General features: G+C 38.8%; 1 protein-coding gene across 27 annotated transcripts in view; it reads left to right on the top strand.

Annotated features, from left to right (window-relative positions):
- Positions 1 to 661: 661 nt before the first annotated feature.
- Positions 662 to 25,441, top strand: part of ASPH (aspartate beta-hydroxylase) — a 228,227-nt gene continuing 203,447 nt past the window's right edge. For 4 of the 27 annotated variants that reach the window (XM_063726367.1, XM_054561033.2, XM_054561032.2 and 1 more), the window contains exon 1: positions 906 to 1,268. In XM_063726367.1, coding sequence (XP_063582437.1) covers positions 1,154 to 1,268 — 115 coding nt within the window. In that variant the 5' untranslated portion in view covers positions 906 to 1,153. 27 annotated transcript variants of the gene reach the window in all.

Raw genomic sequence — 25,441 nt, 5'->3', positions numbered from 1 at the left:
CCCAGGGGTTGCTACGAAACATGATCAACAGCTGTGGGTCCAGCAATTGACAGAAATGTATCAAATCACTAAGCATTTCTTGCTTGTCTATTACACATTGGGCATGGTGTTAGCAATGGTGACACAAAGATGATAAAGACGTCGCTGATCTCAACTCCTTGTCTGGTTCAACCACGTGCCAAGACATTTTAATACTCTGTTGGGAATTCTCAGGCAGCACAGGCTCAGGCAGCACAGGCCCAGGCGTTAGCAAAGCAGGCAGGGATTTCAGACAGAAGGTGCCATCCAGGGTAAGAAAATGAACTTTTTGTGTCACATTTGCATTTTCATTCCTTAACTAAGAGTCTCTGAAAATACTGATGGCACAAACGAACTAAATTCCTGCTTCAGCACCAAATGGATGAACTACTACGGTTTAAGCATTGAACTGGTCCTAATATCACCATTCCAGAAATGTCTTAGTATTAATCAGGACAAGAAATAGGGATCTCTTTCGCAAGAAGCGAGACTGCACTCCTTCCTTTCTTTGTATAGTGAAAGGGGACAAAATCCACAGTGAAAGGCCTAGAGGCGGCGCACTCCGCCCAGGGGCGGCCCACGTGTCCACCTACCCCGCACCGCGCCCTGTCCCATCCCTATGGAGCGGGGTCTGCCAACGCTCGCGAGAGCCCTCTCGGCTTCCACGTTTGCCACGTTCCAAAGGACCGAGACAGACTGGAAAGCCGAAAGAGGCTCCCGCTCACAGGCAGCTGCGTAGAGCCCAAACAGCCCTAAGTGAGCAGGGGCGGGGAGCGCGGCAGGGTACCGCCGCCTCGTAAGGGCCCTTGCGATTGGGTCCCAGGCGCCGTCACTCAGCCCTCCGGGGGCGGGGCGAGGCCGGGAAGGGGCGTGGCCGTCAGGCGGCGAGCCGCGCGCTCTCGCCCCGGCAGGGAGTCACAGGTTCGTACACGCGAGGGCGGGCGCGCGCAGCCGGCCCGCGGGTGAAAAGTCTTCCGAGGTGCTGCAGGCGGTGCTGAGGCATAGGCTCTGCTGCAGGAGCAGCGGCCCGAACCCACTCCAGCGCCCGCGGCCGCCAGCGGCTCCCGCGTCGCGTGTGTACCCCCGCGCACTGAAGGAAGTCCACCAGCCCTCACCAGCCCCCGCGGAGCGTGCGATGGCCCAGCGTAAGAATGCCAAGAGCAGCGGCAACAGCAGCAGCAGCGGCTCCGGCAGCGGTAGCACGAGTGCGGGCAGCAGCGGGGGCAGCAGCAGCCCCGGGGCCCGGAGAGGTCAGAGGCCCTGCGGGGCGGGGATCTGGGGCCTCGCCTCGGGGTAGGGAGCCGGCTGGCGCGGCGGACGCTGCGGGTGCATCTCCCTAGGTCCCACCGCGCGCCGCCTCCATCCCCCGCGACGCTCCTCCTTTAGGCGCGCGGGGCGGAGGCCGCACTCGGCGGGCCTGGCGGGCAGGCGAGGGGCTAGGCGGACCGGGGTCCGAGCCCTCCGAATGGTAGTCTCGGGGAGCCCCTTCCTAGCGGTTCCTTCACTTTCAGGGCGCAGCCGAGACAGAGGTTGCTGAGCGACTGTTTCTTGGCTTTCCGTGGAATTGAACATGGGAGTAAGAGAACAATTTATCCTTTGCCTTGCATGTTTTGGGGAGTTGAAAATGAGCCAAAGTCAGGGAAACTGAGTTCCTGCCTAATCAGCAGCGTTTCAGAGCAACTCAAAGGAGGTGAAAATGGGGGCGCCGGGGGGCAGGGGGAGGGAAGAAGTTGGGAGTGATTTGAATGCTCTTGGAAATTATTTTAAATATTTTTGCTTGTATGTAGCTTTCTTAATATGCGTTGCAGTTGCCTTTAAAATATCTTAGAATGTCATGAAATACTGGACGAGCGTCTGTATTTTTACCACTTTTACTTAAAATAAAAATCGATTGGATATTCACCTTTCTCCTCGTCCATGTGCATATCCAGCAGAGAGAACAGATTTTTAAATCTGTTTCGTCTCATATTTCAGTGGTTCTCGGTTTCTTTTATAGTTCCTTTGACTCATATTTAGGATATTGAAACTGCAATACACATGTGTATGGAATGTGAGCTGTAAACTTCACTTGAAGTGATTTAGACTCTGTTTTCTGAGATCTTCAGATCATGCGTTCATAATATACCAAGAGAATGTATCAGCTATAGTCAAAGAAGTATTTTCTTTATAGCACTTTTCACTATCTGAACTTGTCTTATTACTTTCATGTGTGTTGTCTTTGGCTCATTCTCTCTGTATCCCCAGCTCCTAGAATGTTCCTTTCCCATAATAGGTGCTCAATAAATATTTGAGTAGTGAATGAATGAATGAATTTAAATGGGGAAAGTAGTGCATTAAATCCATTGCACAAATTTACATTCTAAGGACTAATATTTGTATTCTAAATGTAAAGATGTACACACAGTTTGAAGTTCGATGCAAGCATATTAATTCACCTTTGACATAAGTAAAAGTTTGTGTTCCTTTTTCACTTGTTCTTAAATGTCACTTACTTAAACCTGCAGAGGGATAGATTAATTGCCTCAGCCGACTGAGGCTACTCTTTTTAACATCCCTAAATGAGAAGAACTCATTGTGCCTCTGAGGGCTCTAAGCAGAGAAAGCTGATGAACAAGACTTTAATGTTAGTTGTTTTCAAAAGGTTTCTGTAGCTATTTGCCAGAGATGCATATCTTCGTTCCATTTCATTTTTGTGTTTATGAGGAGAGGGCTGATTGCATCTGAGGGAAGTCACTTTATATGGCCTCTTATTGGTGAGAACTAATACTGGGAAATGTGTCTCACGTTTGTATACCTACCCCATAACTATTTGAAGCATTTTAACAGGCAAGAGATAGGTTTAGGAAATGCAGTAACTTAAATTAACTTCTCCTGACTTTCGTACTCAGGCATTTTAGAGCAAACTCTGTCCATACTTGAGGATCTACAGCCTTTTAAGCATTTTACACGTTGGTTCTCTAATAGTCATGAAACAGACATAGTATGTAAAAGAATATGTAAAAAGGAGGAATGCCCGTGATACAAAAACAAAAGTTGATATTGGAACCCTGCATGTGACGTAATGAGTATTCTTTATCCGCATATCCGCAACTTTTTTTTTTTTCTCCAGTAGATACTGAGTTCTGACTGTGTGCCAGATAGAAGGCACTGGATATGGAAACCATTTCCTTCCATCATCCTAAACAGTTAAAGTACAGTGTTGTGGATAGTAGGCTGTACTCGAAAGATACAGCCGGCTTTTCTTTTAATGCTGTTTACCTGGTCATTAAAGTACGGACGTTGTGCGAATCATTCCCTTCTACTGGGAAAATCGAAGACTTTTTAGCAGTGTCATACTGTGAGACCCATTTAGTTTCCTGCTCAAATCATACAGATGAGGAAATTAATGCCCAGAAAAGTTGTCGAGTTCATTGAAGGTTGTTTAGTTCATGGAAACTCAACTAATTACTGGAAGAACCGAGACTAAGAACCCAGGGCGTTATTCATTTTGCCATGCTTGAATTTTAGGTTCTCTAATACGTAATTGGAGTTGAACTAGATTATCAAGTTTTCTTCTGGCTGTCTCCATGAGTACTACATTTAATTATTGGAGAAAACTATGCTTTTGTCCTATCACCAATTACATTTCCCTTGACAAAAATTCTATTTGAAACAGTATTTGAAATTTTAGTTTGAGAAGAAGTATATGTGTTCAGATAGTACGTTTTTTGAGATGTCTTACATTGAGAGTCAGAAAATGACGGCGTTGGTCACATTAAACATTATTATTTCTTAAGTTTTTGTGTAAAAGTATGGGGAAAAAGGAACCCAGTCATTTCAAACATGCATTTTAGGGAAAAGGTGATTTCTTTTTTTTTTTCCTGGCCAAACTTTATCTTGGTGGTTTTTTTTTGCTGAAAAGTGATGTTTGGAAGCTGGAATTTGGGAATTTATATCACAGATTTTTAAAGGAAGTGTCTGCTTTTTATTTTCTTCAGCTTAAGCTGAAAAATGATAAAATGGTTTTCTACACAGTTCAATTTTACTTTGTTTTTCAGTTTTACTCTTTATAATATAAAAGAAACATGAATAAATTAGACTTCCTACCTTTATTTTGCATATAGAACTGGACTTGCATGGCCAGTTGGGCCCAGGGGAAGCCTTTTTCAAATTTATTGATTTGAAAATAGTTTGGCAAAGAAGGATCATGATGTCCTTTTGGGCTTATTTTGTAGACACTTGTATGTGTAATGTTTCTGTTTGTTTAGTTCTTCTCTTTTGAGTATCACCCCTTAACTCCCCATATCTCCTAGCAGCTTTCCATCTCCCTGTTTATTTTGTCTGGGTGTCTTGCTACTACATTACCTTTTGCCACTAGGTGTCACTGTAGAATACGTTCTCCTTTTAGTTTGAAGCTTGGGTTTACGTAACAGCAGGTTTTAATTATTATTATTATTTAATCCATCTGTATATACTCAAAACTATTGATAGATAAGCACTTAAAAACTCTTAGCTACTTTTTAACTCTCTCAAGGTGTCTCAGTAGATTGAGCAGCCTTTTTGTTTAGGCTTAATTAGAATGAAATACATTCATGTACTGCCTGTAAAACATTAACAGCTTCATTTGATGAGTATTTGTCATTTAGAAACACACTTCTGAGTTTAGTTTAGCTTCTTTTTTTCTTTCTACTTTGAGTGTCTCTTAGATTACTAAGTAACTGAGGGATTCAATACACTGCTGATTGCATTGTGGAGCCCTTGAATGAAGAGGCCCTAGCAAAATTTTCTTTCTTTAGCCAAAGACCATCAGAGCCAATTGCTTAATCCTCCATTAGTCATTCTAAGATGAAAAGATAGGAAGACCATAATTCTTCCACTGCAAGAACCGTCAGCTGTTTTGTGTTCAGTTCAACAGCATTTTGTCCATCCTGACCGGATCATATGAAACCAAGCACTAAATAATGTTCTGAGGAGTTTATGAACACATTTTCCAGAGACCAGTTAACCTCTGGTGGTCTGTGGAAGTGAAAGTTCTGTATTTTGGACTATATTTTAGTCTTGCTTTAAAATAATCTGTCTCATAGAGATTATTAGAAAATGAATGTATGACATTTTCATTTTCAGCCAATTATCAACAGAGGAACTTGGATAAAGGCTCATAGGGTCTATCCGTCTTGTTGTTAGTTAATATCAGATACTTAGCCCCTGAGCTCTTTGGTTCCAATAGAAAAACCCTTTTCTCCAGAAAGCTAGTGCAGTTTGGGAGAAAGAATATGATGACCTGGATCATATCTATGTAAGAATCAGAACCAAGAATCGCTAAAAATCTCTGTTCCCAGCCTCCTTAAATGTAAAGAATTATTATCTACGTTCTTTTCAGTTTTGATATCACTAATACTGATTTCATATGCCTTTGTTTTTCTCAATTGTTTCCGTTAAAGTACGTCTAATAGGGGTGAGTGCAGAACTTTGGAGACTATAAAAGTGTAGATATCATCAGGCCGTTGCATGCTTTGACTTTTTTGATGATTTATTCTTATTTATTTATTTATTTTTATGTTCCGTAGCATCTTTGTGTTAAGTAAAATGTATATTCTTGAGATAGAGTTTATACTATGCTTTGAGAACTACTTGATACATTTCTCTCAGCTTCTGGAGGTGTAAGTATCCATTTGCACATCAACTTTCAAGTTGGTGATTTGCCCTTAATGGCTCAGAAATCTGTAACATTATTTTATCTTACCCAGGCTCAGATATATTTAGTCTTTTGAGGTATTTTCAGCCACTGTTTTAATATCATGAAAATATGCAGCTTAGTTTGTGGCTTGGATACTTCCATATCACGTCTAAATGGCTTGACTTCATTCTGTACCAAGGTACAAAAATGTTTTTCAAATGTACTTCTCTTTAATAAACCCTGTATGTACATATAACCTATCTACACCCGACCTAAACCTCCGGGGAAAAGCCTCAGCCATCTATCGGGAAATGTGGAGGTGCAAGGGCTGCTTGCTTCATTATCTGCTGCCAGTGTCTGCTCTACACTGCACACGTGGGTGTAATGAGTTTCTCTGATTCGGTCCTGCAGCTCTGGCCATTTTTATTAGAGGACTAAGGATTCAGGATGTTCTTTTCTTCCCTGTGTACCACTGTGGGAGTATAGTCTGGAGGCCAGTGCTTTAACTTTTTTTTAATTATACTTTCTTCTGGTACTGCTGGGAGCCAAGATGGTATTTTCTTGTTAGTCATTATTTTTAAAATTTTAGTATTTTATTCCCCTGATGTGAGGGATGCTTCTGGCTTTTGTTCTGCATTTGATCTTTGTTTTTCAAGGATGTGTCTTGGTTACCTTTGGCTAATGCAGTTATCTTTTAACGGCAAATCACTGAATGTAATTTAGTTCCTATCAAATTGGCCACAGCTGAGGAAAAATTTGGTCTCGATAACCTATTAGACTCAAAGGAAATGTTGAGCTCCCTTAGTGAATAACTCTTTTTAAAAAGAAAATCATCTTTTGAAGGATCTGGGCTATTTGGCCCCCTGTGAGATCCAGGTCACTTGCCTAGTCAGTTGACTGTCATCATCTGCCGTAGATACTATGTGTTCTCCAGAGCGGAGAGCGTTGGTGAATTGACTTGGTTGAGGGGTGGGAGGCAGGGGGGTGGGGATGGTTGCTGTCCAGTTATAGTAAGGTTTCCAAGGGCAGCCACTATCTCTGTACTTGGAGAAATACCAGCATTCTCTCCTACGTGTGTGCCCACACGTTGAACCCAGTGACTCATCCTATACTTAAGACCCCAAGGATCAGTCTTCAATTTAAAGTAGGAGAATATCCTTTGATAATTTTATTTCACAACCAGCATTGTTGTAACTGCCTTTTCTCATATTTTACATAGGTTTGACAGCCATTTCTACCATTCCATAGTGCAGAGTCACTATTATTTTGTTGTTCTATCCTGTCTGTAACTTCTTTTTCTTATTTATTATTCTTCTAATATACAGTTTTTGTCCCTATCTTTCACAGGCTGCTTTCAATTTCAATTTTCTTGGTATACTGGAAAGACTCTTTTGGTTTTAGTTTCACTTGTAAATTTTATTTAGGACAGTCAATTTTTTAACTTACATAAACCTCAAAATCTGTGTTGTAAATATTTGTTGAAAGAATATCTAGCATTTAACTTTACTTTTCCGTTCTTTGAATCAAGTCAATTTGTATAAGATGCTTGTCACTGAGTTTTTGTAAGCTGTTTCGTGGATTTGCTTTTTGGCAGAGAGCTAGTTCTCTAACCTTTATAATAAAAATATTTCTATGTATTGCTCTTTAAAATTGTACGTATTTGAAATAGTACATATTTAAGCCTATAAATAATTGTAGAGAGTAATGCAGTGGACACCCATGTACCTACCATATAGGCGAAGAAATGAAACATTATCAGATTCCTAGATTTTCCTCTTCTGTGGTATTCCTTCTTAACCATTGTTAGACATTTTATGATAGTCATTATCATAAATACAGGTATATATGCACAAAATAATATATAACATGTTGCACATACATGTTATGTATCGACACATGTAAACTATATCTATTGTTAATGTATTTGAAAACTGCTCAGGAAGTATATCTGTATCCCTATGTGTAGAAATATACCTATAGACACACACACATATATGTATATATACTGTATAGCATGTATTAAAAGTTTTGTGAACAGGCTTCTACTTGGCATACTATTTTGACGCCATTTGTTTGAAATTCCTCCAAGCTCCAGTACTTTATTTTCACATATGTAGTTCTACACCATATGAATATGCCTTGCTTTTCATTTAGCCATCCTATCGCAGGCCACTTTTTTTCTTTCAAATAATGCTGCCGAGAACATGTATGTGCCTATCTCTCCCCATGCATACATGTCTGAGTATTTTTCTAGGGCATAATCTGGAATTGGAATTGTGGGTCATAGAAAGTACACACATTAGACTTTACTGGATATTGCCATTTTTTAACCCCCAAAGTGGTTGTATCAACTTACAGTTCTGCCCCTAATGAATAAGAGCTTGTCCTGTGCCATCATCACATTATCAACATTTGGTGAAGTTTAATATTTGCCAGTTGAGTGGGTGTGAAGTAGTACTTGAGGGTTTAAACTTGCCTTTTTCTAATTACTAGTGAAGTTACTGGTAAGAGTAGCCTTGTGTTTCCTCCTTTGAATTGCCTGTTCGTATATCTTGCCTATTTTTCTGTTTTTGTTTTTGTATTTGTAGTATTGATAGGTAGAATTTTTTTATATCCTGAACCTTTTGATTATTTGTGATAAAGGACTTCTCTTAGTCTGTGATTACTCACATTTTCATTTTTTATGGTATATGTTGTTGAACAGAATTTTAAGATTTTAATATATTAATGGAATTTTTCTATTTTGTACTTTATGGTTCACACCTTTATACTTTTTGTAAGACACGTAACACAGATGTCATGAATTATTCTTGTATTTTCCTCTAAAAGATCTGAAACGTTGCTTTTTTACGTTTAGATCTCTGAACTACCTGGTGTACCATTTTATTATATATTTTGTTATTAGGGATCTAATTCAGTATTTTTTTTTAAAATGGCCAGTGAAAATGTCCTGCACTGTTAGTTAATTTGTCATCTTTTTACCGTAGTCTGCAGCATCACCTCTTGTGTATGAATATGTCGGGCTCTATTTTGTTCCAGGCATGTAGAAGCAACACCAAACTGAGTTGCTCACTATAGCTTTGTAATGAGTCCACATATCTGATAGGTCATGTCCTCTACCCTGCCTTTTTCAGTATTGTGTTTGCTGCTTTGGGACCTTTCCTCATCCATTTCTCTAGATTTTAGAATCTCCTTATCAAATATGTTCATGAAAAATATTTGAGAATTTTTACTGGCATTGTATTGAATCTATAGAACAATTTGGGACAAATACAGATGTTTAAAATACTGAATCTTCTTATACATGCACCTGGCCGGCTGGCCTGCTTTCTCTTCTTTCTTCATTCTTTTTTCTTGTTTCTCCTTCTTCTTCTTCTTCTTTTTTTTTTTTTAAGACAGGGCCTCGCTCTTTCACCCAGGCTGCAGTGCTGTGGCAGCCTTGTCTTCCCAGGCTCCAGTGATCCTCCGACCTCAGCCTCCCCGGTAGCTGGGACTACAGGCGTGCACCACCATGCCTGGCTAATTTTCTTATTTCTTGTACAGATGGGGTTTTGCCATGTTGGCCTGTCTGCTCTCAAACTCCTGGGCTCAAGTGGTCTGCTCATCTCGACTTCCCAAAGTGCTGGGATTACAGGTGTGAGCCCTGCGCCTGGCCTATAATTTCTAATGTATTTAAGTCTGACAATTTTTATAATCTTATTTGAAAGTCATATACATCTTTTATTAGATTAAGTCTGGGTACTTTATATTTTAAAAAACATTTTCAATAGTATTTTTAAATTAACATTTTTTAATGAAACTTTAAAAATATGTATCCAAGTTGAAAGAGTTCTGTAATGACTCCACCATGTAGATGCTACGGCAGTTAACATTTTGATAGATTTGCCTTGTCATATCTACCAGTCAATCTTATTCTTTCATGCCTTTCGAAGTAAGTTGCAGGTATTAGTATATTTCACTTTCGTAAACATTTACGTGTGCCTGTAGCTAACTAGAGCTTACCATTTGTTTGTTTGTTTTTTCCCTCTGAGGTAAAATTTTCACATAGTGAATTGCACAAATTTTAGTGTCTGATCTGAGAAGTTTTTATACTCATTTCTACCTTTGTAAAACAACAACCTATTAGGATAGAGAATATTTTCATCACCCTGTAAAGTTCTCTCAAGCCCCTTTCTTGCCCCCACCTCTGCCATCAGAGGCAGCCATTGTACTACATTTTTTGATCATAGATTAGTGTTTTCTACTCTAGAACTTCTTTTGCAAGTACTTTTTTTTGTAAAGTCTTCTTTCACTCAGCATAATATTTTTGAGTCCATTTATGTTGTATACACAGTCACTTGTTCCTTTTTATTGTCAAGTAGTATTCCAGTGTCTGACTATAGCACAGTTTTTTTAAGCTTTTATTTTAGGTTCAGGGGTACATATGCAGGTTTGTTATATGGATAAATTGCATGTCACAGGGGTTTGGTGTACAGATAATTTTGTCACACAGGTAATAAGCTTAATACCTGCTGAGTAGTTTTTTTGATCTTCACCTTCCTCCCACCCTCTACCCTCAAGTAGGCCTCAGTGTCTGTCGTTCCCTTCTTTATGTCCATAGGTGGTCAATGTTTTGCTCCCACTTATAAATATTAATAAGAACATGGTTCTCTGTTCCTGTGTTAGTTTGCTTAGGATAGTGGCCTCCAGCTCCATTCATGTTGTATAGCACAGTTTTTTAACCCAATCTTTTATTGGTGGACACTTGGGCTATTCCTAGTTTTGGGTTATTATGAATAAAATTCTATGAATATTATAAAAGCCTTTTTTGACATATGTTTTTATTTCTCTTGAGCAAGAGAGGGATTACTGGGCTGTAGGGTAGGTGTATGTTTAGTTTTATTAAGAAACTGTTAAACTCTTTTGCAGAGTAGTTGTACAATATATTTTATACTCCCACTGACAATGTGTGGAATTGGTTGTTCTACATATGTACCAACATTTGGTGGTGTCAGTCTTTTTAATTTTAGCCATTCTGGTGGGTGTGCCGCGGCTTCTTACTGTAGTTTACATTTGCAATTCCCTGATGAATAACGATGTCAAGCACTTTTTCTTGTGCTTATTGGCTACACCCATTATCTTTAGTGAAGTTTCTCTTTTGCCCATTTCTAATTTTATTGTTTTTGTTGCTGAGCTGTAATTCTTTATGTATTCTGGATAGAAGTTCTTTTCAGATATATATAGCACATATTTCTCCCAGTCTATAACTTAACTTTTTATTTTTTTATTTTTAATGCTGATATTTATTTTTTCTTTTCTGTTTTTGCTTTCTGTGTTCTAAGAAACTGCACGTTCTCAAGTCTCAAAGCTATCCACTTTTATTTTCTAGAAGTTTTATAGTTTTAGTTTTTATGTTTGTCTGTGAGCATTTTCACATTAATTTTGAATTAGATTTATATTTTTCTATATGGAATTTCAGTTCTAGCAGCATGTGTTGAAAAGACTTTGATTTCATTATTGGATTGCTTTTGGTGCCTTTGTCAAAAAGCAAATGACAGTGTAAGTATAAATCTGTTCCTGAGCCCCTCTGTTTTTCTGTTATCTATTTGTCCTTATGCCTTTACTTTATCACACAATCTTGATTACTCTAGCTATACAGTAAGTATTAAAACTAGGTAGTGTAAATCCTCCTACTTTGTTGTTCCTTTTAAAATAGCTCTAAATAGTATAGATACTTTGTGTATCCATATACATTTTAGAATCACCTTGTCAGTTTCCACAGAATAAAGCATGCTAGGGTTTATGATTAGGATTGCATTGACTCCATAGACCAACTTTGGGAGCATTAATCACAGTGATATTGCACATTCTAATTTATGATAGGGGTAGATTTCTTCATTTGTTAGGTTTTTAGTTTCCTTCTGCCTTTTTTTTTTTTGTAGATTTTGCTATGGAGATCCTTTTACGCATTTTTTTGTTAAACATTTTTCTAAATATTTTGTATTTTTGATGCTATTAGAAATCGTATTTTTAAAATTTCATTTTCCCATTATTTGCTGCTAGTATGTAGACATAGAACTGTTACATGCACCTTATATCATGTAACTTTGCTAAATTCATTTATTCTAGTAGTTTTTTTTAAGAAAATAGATTCTTTGGGATTTTCTATGTAAATATCATGAAGCCCATTAATAGAAACAGTCTTACTTCTTTTCCAGTCTTTTCTTGCCTTACTGCACTACTTAGGATTTCCAGTATCATGTTGAATACCAGTGATGAGAGTAGACATTCTGGCTTTGTTTCTGATTTTAGTGGCAAAGTATTTAGTATTTTACCATTAAGTAAGTAAAATATTAACTCAGGGTGTTTTGTAGATGCTTTTCATTGGATTGGGGAAATTTGTATTTCTAGGTTGAGAATTTTGTCAAATACTTTTTCTCAACTCAAAGTCCCACTTGGTTGATTTGAATTGTCCTTTTTATATATTGCTTTATTTGCTAATATTTTGTCAGCAATTTTGCATCTGTGTTTGTTAGATGTGGGTCTGTAATTTCCTTCCTTTTTTCCTCTCCTCCTCTCCTCTCCTCTCCCCCTGCTTCTCCTTTTCCCCTTACTTCCTTAAGAATTATGGTTAGTACGGAATATTTTCTCTGCACCTATTGATATTATATATTTGGTTTTTCTCCTTCCATACTTTAGATGGTAAATGATAACAACAGATGCTCTAATTTAAAACCATCCTTACATTTCTGGGAAGAATCCAGCATGGTGGTTTTATATATTTTCAGTATTATTGGATTAGTTAATAGATCCATGAGTAAAACTGACTCAACATTTTCTTTCCTGGTTTTGTTATCACGGTCATATTCTAGCTGCATAAATGAATTTAGGAAGATTTCTTCTTTTTCTATTCTTTGGCATAGTTTGTATAGAAGTAGTTATTTGGGGGCTGGGCATGGTAGGTCATGCCTGTAATCCCAGCACTTTGGGAGGCCGAGGCTGGTGGATCACGAGGTCAGGAGATCCAGACCATCCTGGCTAACATGGTGAAACCCTGTCTCTACTAAAAATACAAAAAAAATTAGCCGGGTGTGGTGGTGGGCGCCTGTAGTCACAGCCACTTAGGAGGCTGAGGCAGGAGAATGGAGTGAACCCAGGAGGCAGAGCTTGCAGTGAGCCGAGATTGCACCACTGCACTCCAGGCTGGACGACTGAGCGAGACTGTCAAAAAAAAAAAAAAAAAAAAAAAAAAAAAGAAGTAGCTATTTGGTAAAACTCATTCGAACCTTTTTGTCATTTTACCCCCACACTGGGTGAGGTGTGGGTAGACATGAGGGGAAACGGCTTTGCTTTTTAAATGTTTACAGGACTATTTAAAATTTCTGTGTCTTCTTGAGTTAGGTTTGCTATGTTATATTTTCTCTTGGTAGGTACATTTGAGTAACTTATATTTTCTAAAACGTTTTCTGTCTTTGAAGTTTCAAACTTACTGGCAAAAAGTTGTGTATGGTTTTAGTGCTTCTTATAAACAGAATATAGCTATTGTATGTCTAGTATTACCTTGTAATAAAATTCCATTTAAAATGACTAAATACTAAGTTTCTTTAAACCGTAGCTATTTCAGATACTAAGAATGTTTTGCTAAGCTTATTAAAGTAAAAATTCTTTATAAAATACATGGGATATTCTAACATCTGTGAGAAGGTAAGCCATTTAATACTGGTAATTTGGTTTAATTGACTTGATATGCTGCTCATTTTCCTCCTTGAATGGTAATAACTAGCAATAGGTACATTGGTTTGTTAAAAATTGAACTTTCTTCATGACTAAAATATAATGCTTATTTTCTTGAGTCTTAAGATTTATTTGATTATTTGGTGGTTTCTAGCTGGTCAGTCTGTTTAGTTGCAACCAGTAAATATACCTGGAGACCTAGGGAGCCTGGCATGGATCCAAACATAGCCCAATGTTTCAATCACGTATTTGCTTTGTAACATTATAGTGGTAGAACATTTTTAAAATGAAGTTAACTTATATGAAGGTGGAAAACTCTTAAGCCCCTTGTATTTATTTTATAGTTTTTTTCTAGAAGTAGTGCACTATTTGTGTTAATAAGTACCCAAGCTAATTTTTAGAATTATCTTGTTATCAGTGAGACATTTAAGATGACTGGGTAGGTTAGAGTAACATTGAATAAGAGCATAGTTCACTACCTTAAGTACTTTTACTGATTTGGAGTAAACTTGAAATAAACTATGTATGTTCAAGACCTTCTTGCTCAGCTGGTCCTTCACCAGTGCCTTGTGGTCTTAGTGTGCTTTTAGTTTATGCTTATTCGTATTTTCAACGCCAGCTGTCTCACATCTTCACCAACTTCAGCCAATATCTTACTGTTTATCTTTCCATTGTGGCAGACGGCTCCCTTCCATTTTGCAGAGAAACCAGAGGACATTCTTTAAGAGCTCCCTCATTTGTTGCATGGTTGGTAGGGATTGGCCTTTGAGTTGCGCGACAATGGGGGCCTACTGATATGAGGCTGGTTACAACCCCCTGGTATAAGATCCTGTGGGTAGACGGGATCTGAAGCCAGTGCAGTTGAGAATCTTGGAGAGGGATTGCTCCAATTTGGATGCAAAAGTATCCAACAACTGAGTTTTGGGGATACATCTTATCATAGTTTGGTAAAGCCTCTTTTCTTTCTTTACACTAAAGAGGAGACCTAGAAGGGTGATGGCTGAGTGGAGATAAGCCAGCATCACAGTTAGAAATTATTAATCTTGGCAGTCACAGCTATTAGGGACCTTTGGGTCCCCACCCACCTAAGGGAAAGGCGAAGACTGGGGCAGGAATGCTGGGCCTCTCTGAGGAACCCCTAGTGGACTGGGACACCATTTTCTCATATATCTTGAGCCATTGCTTCTGAGAATTCTCCTTCTCCATTCCTTCCCACAGTATGTACCTCTTGCTTTGGCTTTCTCATGTAAAGAAAAACAAAACAAAACCCACAAAAACCTCCTTTTACTCTGACTACTCTTCCCAGCCAAATATTACAACTGAGTAGTGTGGGTCCCTTTTTTTCTCTTCTTCCCTTCAAATGTTTCTGTCCAAAGTCAGCAGACACTATCTTAGTAGTAAATCCACTGAACTCTTCTTGTTCCTTTCCTTTATGTACTCCTTAAAGGATAGTCTTCCCAGGATTTTTGCTTGAGCATCTTCTAATCCCATGCTGCATGCTCTTCATAACTTTAACTACAATCTACTGATAACTCCCAATTCTGTAGCACTGCTGAGCTACAGACTGAAATAACAGTAACGATAGAGAAAAAAACATAGCTACCACTGAGTGCTAGCTACACATCACACATTGTATATATCTTTCTGTTTTAGCATTTTATTCTCACAGTAATTATCTCAATTTTTTTTGTTGTTGTTGGTGAAGAACTAGTAGGTTAATTTGTCAAAGATCATGGAGCTATTAAAAATTGAAGCTGGAGGTCCCAATTCTGACTCTAAGGTTACTTTAGTTGAATATTTTAGATTCTCGTTAGTTCTTACTTAAATTACTCATAACTTGTTTTATTTCATCCTTCTGTCACAGTCATCTTATAAAGTGGAAATTAGATCCTGTCCACTTCCTTTTTTAAAAACCTCAAGTAGTGTCCTCAAAGCACTCAAGATGTAGTTCAAATGCCTAAGTATAGAGGAGGCGCTTCATGATCCTCTCTTACCCTCTCTGCCTCCTCCTCTTTATATTAATGCTCCAGACATACTAAATCACTCTGTAGCCTCAGTATCTGCACATTGCTATTTCTTCTAGGACAGCTCACCACCTTGCCTTTCCCTGTCTGACTCCTATATTTCCTTCCGGATTTAGTTCCCTCATCATTTCTTCCCTATTCTCCCCTCTCCTCCCATAGACTGCATTTGGTAACCTCTCCTCCCCTCCCTGACCCTGTACCGTTGTAATCATATGATTCCTTCAACAGATGAAAATGTGAGCAAATCATGATATTAGACAACAAAGCGGCATCAGGCTGAATGAGACCCAAGTACTAGCTCTGCCGCTTACCAGTTTTTGACTTTGAGTAAGTCATCAAACCTAAGCTCCTTTATATTTTTCTCCGTCTTTAAAATGAAGATGATGGTACTTACATCATAGTTATGAGGATTCACTATAAAGTGACTTGTAAATAGTTATTGAATGTGGTGGTGGTGATATTACCATGAACAAAACAAATACTTTGTTTTGTACTGTAAAGATCTGTTGTCTTTCATTCCTGCTTGATTGTCAGGGGACTATCTGTGTTACTGATAGATATCAGACTCAAACTCACATAAATAATTAGGTAATTTATTTCATTTAAAAAGAAAACTAAATGTAGGGCTGGTTCCAGTTGTGGTATGATCTGTGGCTCAAATGTCTTCAAGGACTCACATTCCTCCAGCTTCTCACCCTTATTCTCAGCAAAGTTGTCATCCCAAGGCTGGTTCCCTTGTGGGTTCTAGATGGCAGCCAGTGGCAACTGGGATTGCATACTTCCTTGTTCGCATTCAGCAGAAGGAAAGGGGCCTGTCTTTCTGTTTTGCTGAGAGCAGACTCCTTGCTGCTTCTTAGTCTGTATGAGCTTAGTCCTGCCTGTATGATCCAGGCTGTGGAGGGATTACCATGATGGTTTGAACCAAGGGTTGGCGCTGCTGGGCATATAGTCACTGTTGCAACTACTCAAGGGTTGACATTGTTGGCCAATCTTTGTTGCAGCCACTGAGCTTGGCTGTTGTAGCATGAAAGCAACCATAGACAAGCAGATGAGTATGACCATTTCCCAATAAAACTGTATTTAAGGCCACTGAAATTTGAATTTCATAGAATTTTCTCATGAAATTCTCTTCTTTGATTTCAACTCTTTTTAAAAAGTGAAACCATTCTTAGCTCCTGATCCATGCAAAAAACATGAAATATACTATAGTTTGCTTCCTTGGTTTAAAGGAATTGCTGGGGCTGGGAGAGTTACTGCTAATGTTTGATATAGGTGAGCAATATATATATTTTTTTATATCTTTAATGCCTAAATGGCTTCCTGGACATAGTAGATTCTCAGTATTTAATAGTTTATGACTAATGATTATCACAGTAGGTACTCAGTCCACAAAATGATACTCAATAAATGTTGGAATTGACAAATACAAATAAAGTCATATTTCCCTCTACTGGACCAAAAGGACACTGGGGTAGGAGTAACTGTTTTTGTGTCCTCTACACTGCCTTGAATGTGTAAGTACTCAAAAATTATGTTTGGCCTGGGTAGATTTTTTTAGGTTTATATTATGGGCAAGAGCACAAATAAAAAACATCCTGTTGATGTTTATAAGAGTTGGAGCTAAAGAAACAAAGTGATAAGAGTGTGTATACTTCATTGTAATAGAAAATTGTTTCAGTGGGTCAAGGTCATTAAGTAACAGGTCCTGTTTAGGCACCACGCGAGTAGTTTCCACACAGTAAGCTTTTGGAATCCTACCAATAGGAAGCTGTTGTGAGCCATGAGAGCCATTCCCAATGCTTTATCATCCGTAATTCATTGTCACTGGGAGGCAGGTTGGGCAGAAGCAGGCATTTTATTTGTTCTGCCTTTTTGTGAAATTAGAAAATGCTGCTTATTTTGCAAAATTTCAATTTTCCTCTCACTTTATTTTTAAACATGACTCAAGGATAGGCTTAAAATTATTCATGTGAATGCTGAAGTATGGAGTAATTTGCTACATTTTTCTTCCATTTTTTTTTTTGGTTTTGGCTTTAAAATTCTTTTGTAAGAGTTTTGACAATTTCCTCCTTGACATGAGGTTATAATTTGTCAATTTTGATTAAAAAATATAAACAACGGGTTGTGCAAGGCTAATGTTTGTAAAAAAAAAAAAGTTTGGAACTGATTTATACTTTAGAATGCTGTATCTTTAAAATTCCAAGATTATGGTTCTCCCGAAATGACTATTTGCATATATATTGTCCCATGTATCCTTTATCCTGATGTAATACTTACCAAAGGGAGTTTTAACCATTTAATTTTTCTCTTCCACTGGACTGTAAGTTAAATGGCCTCTCTTGTTCATTGCTGTAGCACAAGGTTGGCATTTAAAGAGTATTTATTGAATGGTTGAGTATCTGAGTGCTTGGAGAAAACCATGGAAGCCATTTAAAATTTACCATTCTGAGATTTTTGTGTCTTAAAACCCACATCAGCCCACAGGCTGAAAGAACCTTATTTTGCTGACCTGAATTTTATGTTGGCCAGAAATGTTCTGTTTAAAGCAATACTTTTATCCAGAAAGGTATTAAAACTATTTAACCATTACTATGTGAGAGATACTCATGGCCTGTTCAGGACAGCACCTGCACAACATACCTTGCTTCTGCCCAAACATAGCTTACCTATAACTTGCATGGAACTTGAAGACCAGCCTTTGTAGCTCACCAGATCTTTTTGGGGCCCTACTCCTGTCAACCTCAAGCCTCAGACTAGGTTATTCCAGAACACAGCCAAGAGACCAGTGTTTGAAACAGTGTTTGATGCCTTCCAGCACAGATAATTGGGTACTTGGTGTTTTTTATTCTGGGTAACCTCAGCCTGGGGAAAGTGGGGGTGTATTTGATGAAGTTGGAGCTGAAAGAGGGATGTGGAGGGGGTTTAGAGCGTAAGTCATTGAGAGTACGGTGAAGCGGTCAGCTCTGAGCATGGCAGTGACACTGGCCATCACTTTGGTTCTGAATTGCGGCGTGGGTGAGAGGAGAGGCACAGACAGGCAGCCAAGTCAGGGATGAAGCTGACAGTGCCAGCAGCACCTGTCCTGGCCATTTCTACACCCAGAGTGACCTTTCTGCTGTTCTGTGGTTTTCTTTTAAAAATACTCCATTTAGGTTAGATTTACTTTTTCATTGACACAGAACAAAAATAACTTGTGTTTATATTTTAGATTTTTGTGGGGATAAGTTGTAAACTCACCAGTGAGATTAATGAGCTCTGCTCAGTAGGAAGGGGACACAGGAGTAAAATCTCATGCTGGCCTCTGGAAACTCAACAGTAGGATGGCCTGCAGAGAGTAAGTATGTGTTGAATTGTTGAATGAATGAGATGTGCATGATCAAGGAGGAGGGAGAAGAAGACTAAAATGAAGGAAGGGGCTGAGGCTTGTCAGAAGTCTCAAAATTACAACCCCAACCAAAGCTTTTTGTATATAACCTTTGGGGAATTAGGAAAATTAGAAGAGGTTGCAAAGACACTCAAGGGGCAAATGTCCCATTTTTATTAAAGGAAAGAAAAATAGATTCAGAGCAAGTATAAATGAATGTTTCATGGCAATCCTAGGCAAATTCTAGAATTAAAAATTATTCTTAAGTGCTCAAAAAAGAAAACTGTGAACACTTGGAGACACTACAGGTTTACCGTGGAGGTTGCTTTTAAAAAAATTAAGCATTCCTGTAGGCTTTGTAGACTGATTGATTGGTCAGAATACAATCTTGTAATTTTTCCTAACTTCACTGAGGCATTTAACGCCATCTCTGAAAATCTCCCTGTGCCTAAGATGGTAAACATTGGCCAGGTACAGTTTGAACCTGCTGACTGCAGAACTGTATCCAAAGAATGCTGATTTAATGAGTCGATGTTAACCTCAAGAGAGTGCTGATTTAATGGGTTGATGTTAACCGCAAGAGAAGCCCTTCCAATTAATGCTTATTAGCTATCGTTTGGCACAAAGCTATGAGGGAAGTCTGGTATCCAGAAGTAAAAATTCTATACAAAGGGATAACTGACACTGAAAGTGGGCTTGAAAGGGTTAACTCAGTTTTTGCAAAGCGAATTCACTGTAGAGAATAAGCTGAAAGAAGTTAGAAGTAGTAGGTATTTTTAATGATTTTTAAAAAGGCCTAGATTTTTGTTGTTGTTGTTTTTAAATGCCTGCAGTCTCAGAGGGAGTTGCCTGCATAACGTGGCTGACCAGAAAAGCCCCTTTGGTAGTTAGTGTTATTACCAGAGTGAGGGGTGCACATCCGATTCTGTGATGGTCACACTGCATCTGGAATGTGGCTTGAGTTGGGGGGTTGCGGGTTAGGAGGGACAGTGATGGAGGTTGACAGAGGAGCCTCCTCCTGACAGGCCCTTGGGTAAGGGTGTGTTAGCCCACTGTGAGGGAGGAGTGAAAACCCTCTCCATGGCTGGCCCAGAGGGGAGTCCTCCTCAGGGGCATCACTATCCCCAAGTGTCTCAAGCAGCGGTCCCAGACCTTCTTGGCACCAGGGACCAGTTTCACGGAAGACAATTTTTTCATGGATGAGGCGGGGAAGTGGGGAAGGGGCAGATGGTTTTGGGATGAAACTGTTCCACCTCAGGTCATCAGCCATTAGATTCTCCTAAGGAGCGTGCAACCTAGATATCCCTTGCCTGCGCAGTTCACAGTAGGGTTTTTGTTCCTGTGAGAATCTAATGCCCCCGCTGAGCTGATAGGAGGCAGAGCTCAGGCGGCAATGCTTGCCTGCTGCTTACCTTCTGCTGTGCAGCCGGTTCCTCGCAGGGCACGGTCCCGGAATCATTCCATGGCCTAGGGGTTGGGGACCTCTGGTCTAAAGGTTTCCAACGTGGCAGAGGAATTAGATTTATTCTCCCATTGGAATTTGACGTGAAACTTGCGGAATCCAGTTGGGAATGTGCACCAAGCAGTTAGAGATGTTATCTTGAGCAGCGCAAGTTCAGAGATAACCAGGCCTGTGCATGTTTGTGTCTTTCCATGATGTCAGACTTTTATTGATGCTATTTCAATCACAAAAGCCACAAGCTACATGGGATTCTGAAAGAGGCAGTTCTCCTTAGTATTTCCAGTTCACTTGGTAGTCAGAACCACAGGCACACAAACTCATGCCACTCAACAAGACAGTCAGTATTGCAAACCGTACATAATAGAATACTTAATCAATATGTAAATGTTCTGGATTAAACACTCCACAGCAAAGTAACATTTAATATTAAAAGAAAGAGAATAAGAAAGAGTTAACAAACCAGTCTGGGGAGAGCAACCTGGACAGAAAAATAGCCCAGTCTGGACCAGGTGGTTTGTAGGTCTTGCAAGGAAGACTCTCTGCTGTGGACAGAGCCTTCAGCGGCAGAGGCCTGGTGCTTGTCACAGGTGATTGCAAGATGATATCTCTGAACATGGCTGTTTTGAGCTGCTGAAGTTGTACTGTTTTTATGGCCACGGAGTCCTCTGGTGAGGACTGATGGTGGAAGAGTGTGCTGGGTTATACCCTTATCTTGTTGGATACAGTCTTTATTGATTAGACAAAACATCTGGTCCCTGTTGGCAAGATGCCTTTTAAAATGTAAGACGGAGTCTTTTTCTAAGATAGAGCTCCTTGAATCAAGAGTGCCTGACACAGATGTGTAAGCAGAACTTGTGTATACGAGACATCGAGTGGAGTAAATGTTCCCTTTGGTTTTTATTGTTTGAGGCTGAATGGTGTAATTTCAGGCTTGGTTTAAGAGACTGACCCTTGACTTCTCTTTTTTAAAACCCAGTTTGTTTGTTTGTTAGTTATTTATTTATATTTCTTCAGCTGTTTGTTTTGAACCTTTTAAGCCTATGTAACAGCAAAAAGATTAGTTCATGAGTCTCTTCTACTATTCACTGGATTTGCCTCTGTCTTTTTGGCTTTCCTGGTTTCTTCTCTGTGAAAGTAAGCTGCAGTCATCCTGGCAGCGTAACTCACCTCACCCCTTAGCCACGTTTGTCCTAAGAACAAATACATTCCCACAGAACCACAAGAGTATTCTCAAACCCAGGAAGTTTAGCACCGATACCATATTATCATCGAAGTGCAATCCATATTCAGGTTTCTCTAGTTATCTCCAGAGCCATCCCTAAAACCTGAAGCTTGTTGTTTTGTTGTTGTTGTTGTTGTTTTATTTTTTACTTATCCAGAATCCATTCATGAGTGAACCTGAGAAGCTTTTAATATTTCAGATTCTTAGTCCTTAACTTTGGAGATTCTGATTTTTTTAGGCCTGGACATGTTCCCCACCCTGCCCAACTTTTTAATTTGAAAAAATCAACTTCAAGACAGTTGTGAAGTACAGTGAGTACATCCGTTCATCATTTAGATTTACCACCTGTTAACATTTTGATGTGTTTGCATTCTCTGTGTCTCTAGATACATTTATACACCTTATTTTTTATTTATTTTATTTATTTATTTTTGCTGGTGGACTATTTCTAAGTTAAATCAAGATGCTTTATTGTAAGTTCTTCAGTTTGTTTTCTCTAAGAACATGGATATGCTCCTGTATAACACTATCACCCAATATAAAGTCCATATACAAATTTTTCTGATTTTTTTCTAATAATGTTCTTTAAACTGATCCCTCATCCATTTTTGAACTCTTGATATCTCTCTTAGAAATTTTTTAAGTTTTTATTATAAAATGGATTTTGTATCACAAAGTCTCGCAAGTAAACTATGTGCCTTCCTCTATAATACTGCTTTTGAAAAATTTTTCTTAGGATTTTCTAAGGTTGATAGAGTGAAACTCACAGGCAAGAGAAACTTTGATTTTTTCTTCTCATTGCAACTGTCTGGTGATTAAAGAGTCGAGATTTTGTGAGTTAGAATAATGAATTTTTAGAATTAGAAGAGACATGAGATAATATACTTCATTTATTCATTATTTTTCATTTTACTGAGGCCCATGAAACAAGGAACTTACCTAAAATCATGGGCTAATTCCTAGCTCACAGAATTTTCCACATAGATTCTAGTATATAAGAATGTTAGATGAGGAAAGAATTTTTATTTCTGAAGGAGAGAGGAACAAAGAAAATTATACACACACACACACACACACACACACACACACACACACGCATACATGTAAAGAAAGCAAATGTAGCCAAATGTTAATAATTGGTCAGCTCAGGTGTAAGGTACACAAGGGCTTCATTATACTAATCTTTTTGTTATATGTATGTTTAAAAGTTTCAAAATAAAACATCAGGGAAGTATAAAAATAAAACACAAACCACAAAATTAAGTATAAAACTAAGTATACATTTTTTAAGTATAAAATTAAGTATGAAGACAAAAAAATTGTTATTGAAAGAAGTTAAAGGATTCATAAAATTGTTGAGTTTTAGTGACTAACTTAGAACTTTTTTGTGCCTCATCATAGCTAATGAAAATATTTCTCAAAATTATCAAAATTCCCTTGCTTTTACTCTCTGATATTCACCACTAATAGACATTTAGTTGGCATGTGGCCCTGTTCTGGCACAAGGTTTAAGCCAGTAACAGGACTTCTGTCAATGATTGAACGTCGCAGATTCAGTGATCATATAGGGTAAGTCCTGAAATAGATCTCATGTTTCAGAGTGTGAAGCTATACATATGTATATATATACACATACACACACACACACACACACACACACACATACACCCCCCTGAGGCATCATCAAAATTAAAACTTTTACCCATCAGTAGATGCTATTAAGAAAATAAGCAGGAAAGCCACAGACTGGGAGAACATTTTTACATCTGTTAAAGGACAGGTGTCCAGGAAATACAAAGAACTCATATAATTCAGTTTTTAAAAATAGGCAAATGTGCAAAAGATTTGAGCAAATAGTTCACAAAAGAAATAAATGGCCAAGAAGCATATGAAAAATGGTCGACATCATTGGTTCTCAAGGGAATACAAGTTAAAACCACATGGAGATACCTGTGCACCCTTACTAAAATGGTTAAATTAAAAAGACAGACAACACCAAATGTTGGTAAGCCTGTGGAGCAATAGAACTCAAATTCTTGGTGAATACATAAAATGTTGAACAATTTTGGGGAAAGATCTGGGAGTTTCATTTAATACTAAATGTATATACGCCCTGTGGCCCAGCAATTCCACTTTTACATATTTATCTAAGAGAAATGTAGGCATGTGTTCATAGTTGTCTTGTACAAGAATATGTCTAGCAGCTTTATTCATAATAGGTCAAAATGGGAAATGCCTAGGTTTCTACCAGTAGGAGATTGGATACACTCTGCTATGCTCTGTATATCGCATACATAGTCATTTATATATACTCATATGTCCATCCAATGTGATGCTACCCAGCCATAAAAAGAAATGAGCTGCCACTACAGATAACACACAAGACTCTCTGGAACATAAAGCTGAGGGAGAGGAGCCTTGCACACACAAGCTTGTGCTGCCATGTTTATGAAATTCCAAGAGCAGGCAAACTACAGTGAGAAAAAAAGCAGAACAAGTGGGGCCACCTCTGAGGCTGGGGATGGGGTGCAATGGAAATGGCCATGAGGGAATTTAAGCAGAAATATTAGTGTTCTAGATCTTGATAGGGATCTGGGTTACATGTTGTATACACTTGTTAAATCTCAGGGAATGTATACTTAAAATTTATGCATTTCATTTTGTGTAAATTTCACTTTAAATACTATAAAGAAATGTGTAACTATAGTTTATGATACTCATGCCGAATTATTTAGATGTGTGCTGATGTCTACAGTTTACTTTGCAGTGCATTATACAAACAAGGTGATGATAGATGTAAAGGGATGAATAGGTATGCTACAAACAATATAATACCATGTTAATATTGTAGCGGAATCTAAGTGTTATGAATCCTTTCAGCTTTGTTGTGTTTTGGAAATTTTCATAGTAAAACATTGGGGAAATTCTTACGTTGTTTGTTTCCTGTGAAATAGCCATTTTTGTGGGTCAGAAACTGACAATTTCCTGTGGTTGAGCCCGACATATGGAAGCACATTTTGTAGCCATTTTATTGAGGCATCTTTATCTGCCTGGATAGTAACAGGAAGTAGCTTCATTTTTCTCCAATCATTGTGAACAGTTGGGATAGATTAATCTGTTTGCTCTTGGTAGCAGAGGATCTTGACCATCTTTGGGACAGACCTTAACATCTCAGTCACTCTTTTTCAAAGTCTGTCTGGATTAGAGCTGATCTCATTTTCGGGGCTTATGTTCTTGTCTCCCCTTTGCATCAGGGCAGAAGGGGAAGGAGTGAGTGTGCTCTCCTGTGGTTTGCCTTTGGGGCTGTGCTGGGGAGGAAAAGGGGGTGAGGCCCCTCTCCGTCTCCTCTCTAAGTTGATAAGATTGACTGGCATGGTTATTCACAAGTGACAGGTGCTCAAACAGTGCCCATGTGAGTTCTTTGAAAGGCCTGGTATGGACCCTCCCTGTGACACGACTTGATCCACCCTCAATCCCCTGGGCCTCCACTCCCGGCAGAATACTTCATCCCGCCTTGCTCTTGGGAGCCCATTGTGTGTCAGTCAGCCCTTTTGAGGGAGGTGCTGGCAAAATGGTACAAACTCTGGTACTTCCCTGCTGCCCTCTTGGATTTGTGGGAAGCTGACATTTTGCCTGGAGGTTGGGCTCCCTTGTAGCTGTCACCTTTCTCTGTAGCCGTCATTCCCCAGTTCTCTCTGCTGTTCAACTAGGCATAGGGTGGGCCTATGCTTTGCTTGAGTGGACATCCACTGGGGAATGAGAAGTCAGTCTCCCTGCAGGCACCCTTGGTCTCTGACAGGCATTCTCCTGCAGAGAACTCTTGATATCTCTTAGAAATTTTTTAAGTTTTTATGATAAAATGGAATTTTTTTTCACAAAGTCTTGCAAGTAAACTATGTGCCTTCCTCTATAATACTGCTTTTTAAAAAATTTTCTTAGGATTTTCTAAGGTTGATAGAGTGAAACTCACAGTTAAGAGAAA

This window comes from Pongo abelii, chromosome 7, assembly GCF_028885655.2.
Source record: "Pongo abelii isolate AG06213 chromosome 7, NHGRI_mPonAbe1-v2.0_pri, whole genome shotgun sequence".
In the NCBI taxonomy this organism is placed as follows: Eukaryota; Metazoa; Chordata; class Mammalia; order Primates; family Hominidae; genus Pongo; species Pongo abelii.
Note: the sequence above shows the minus strand (reverse complement) of the source record. Positions and strands in the feature narration are given on the sequence as shown.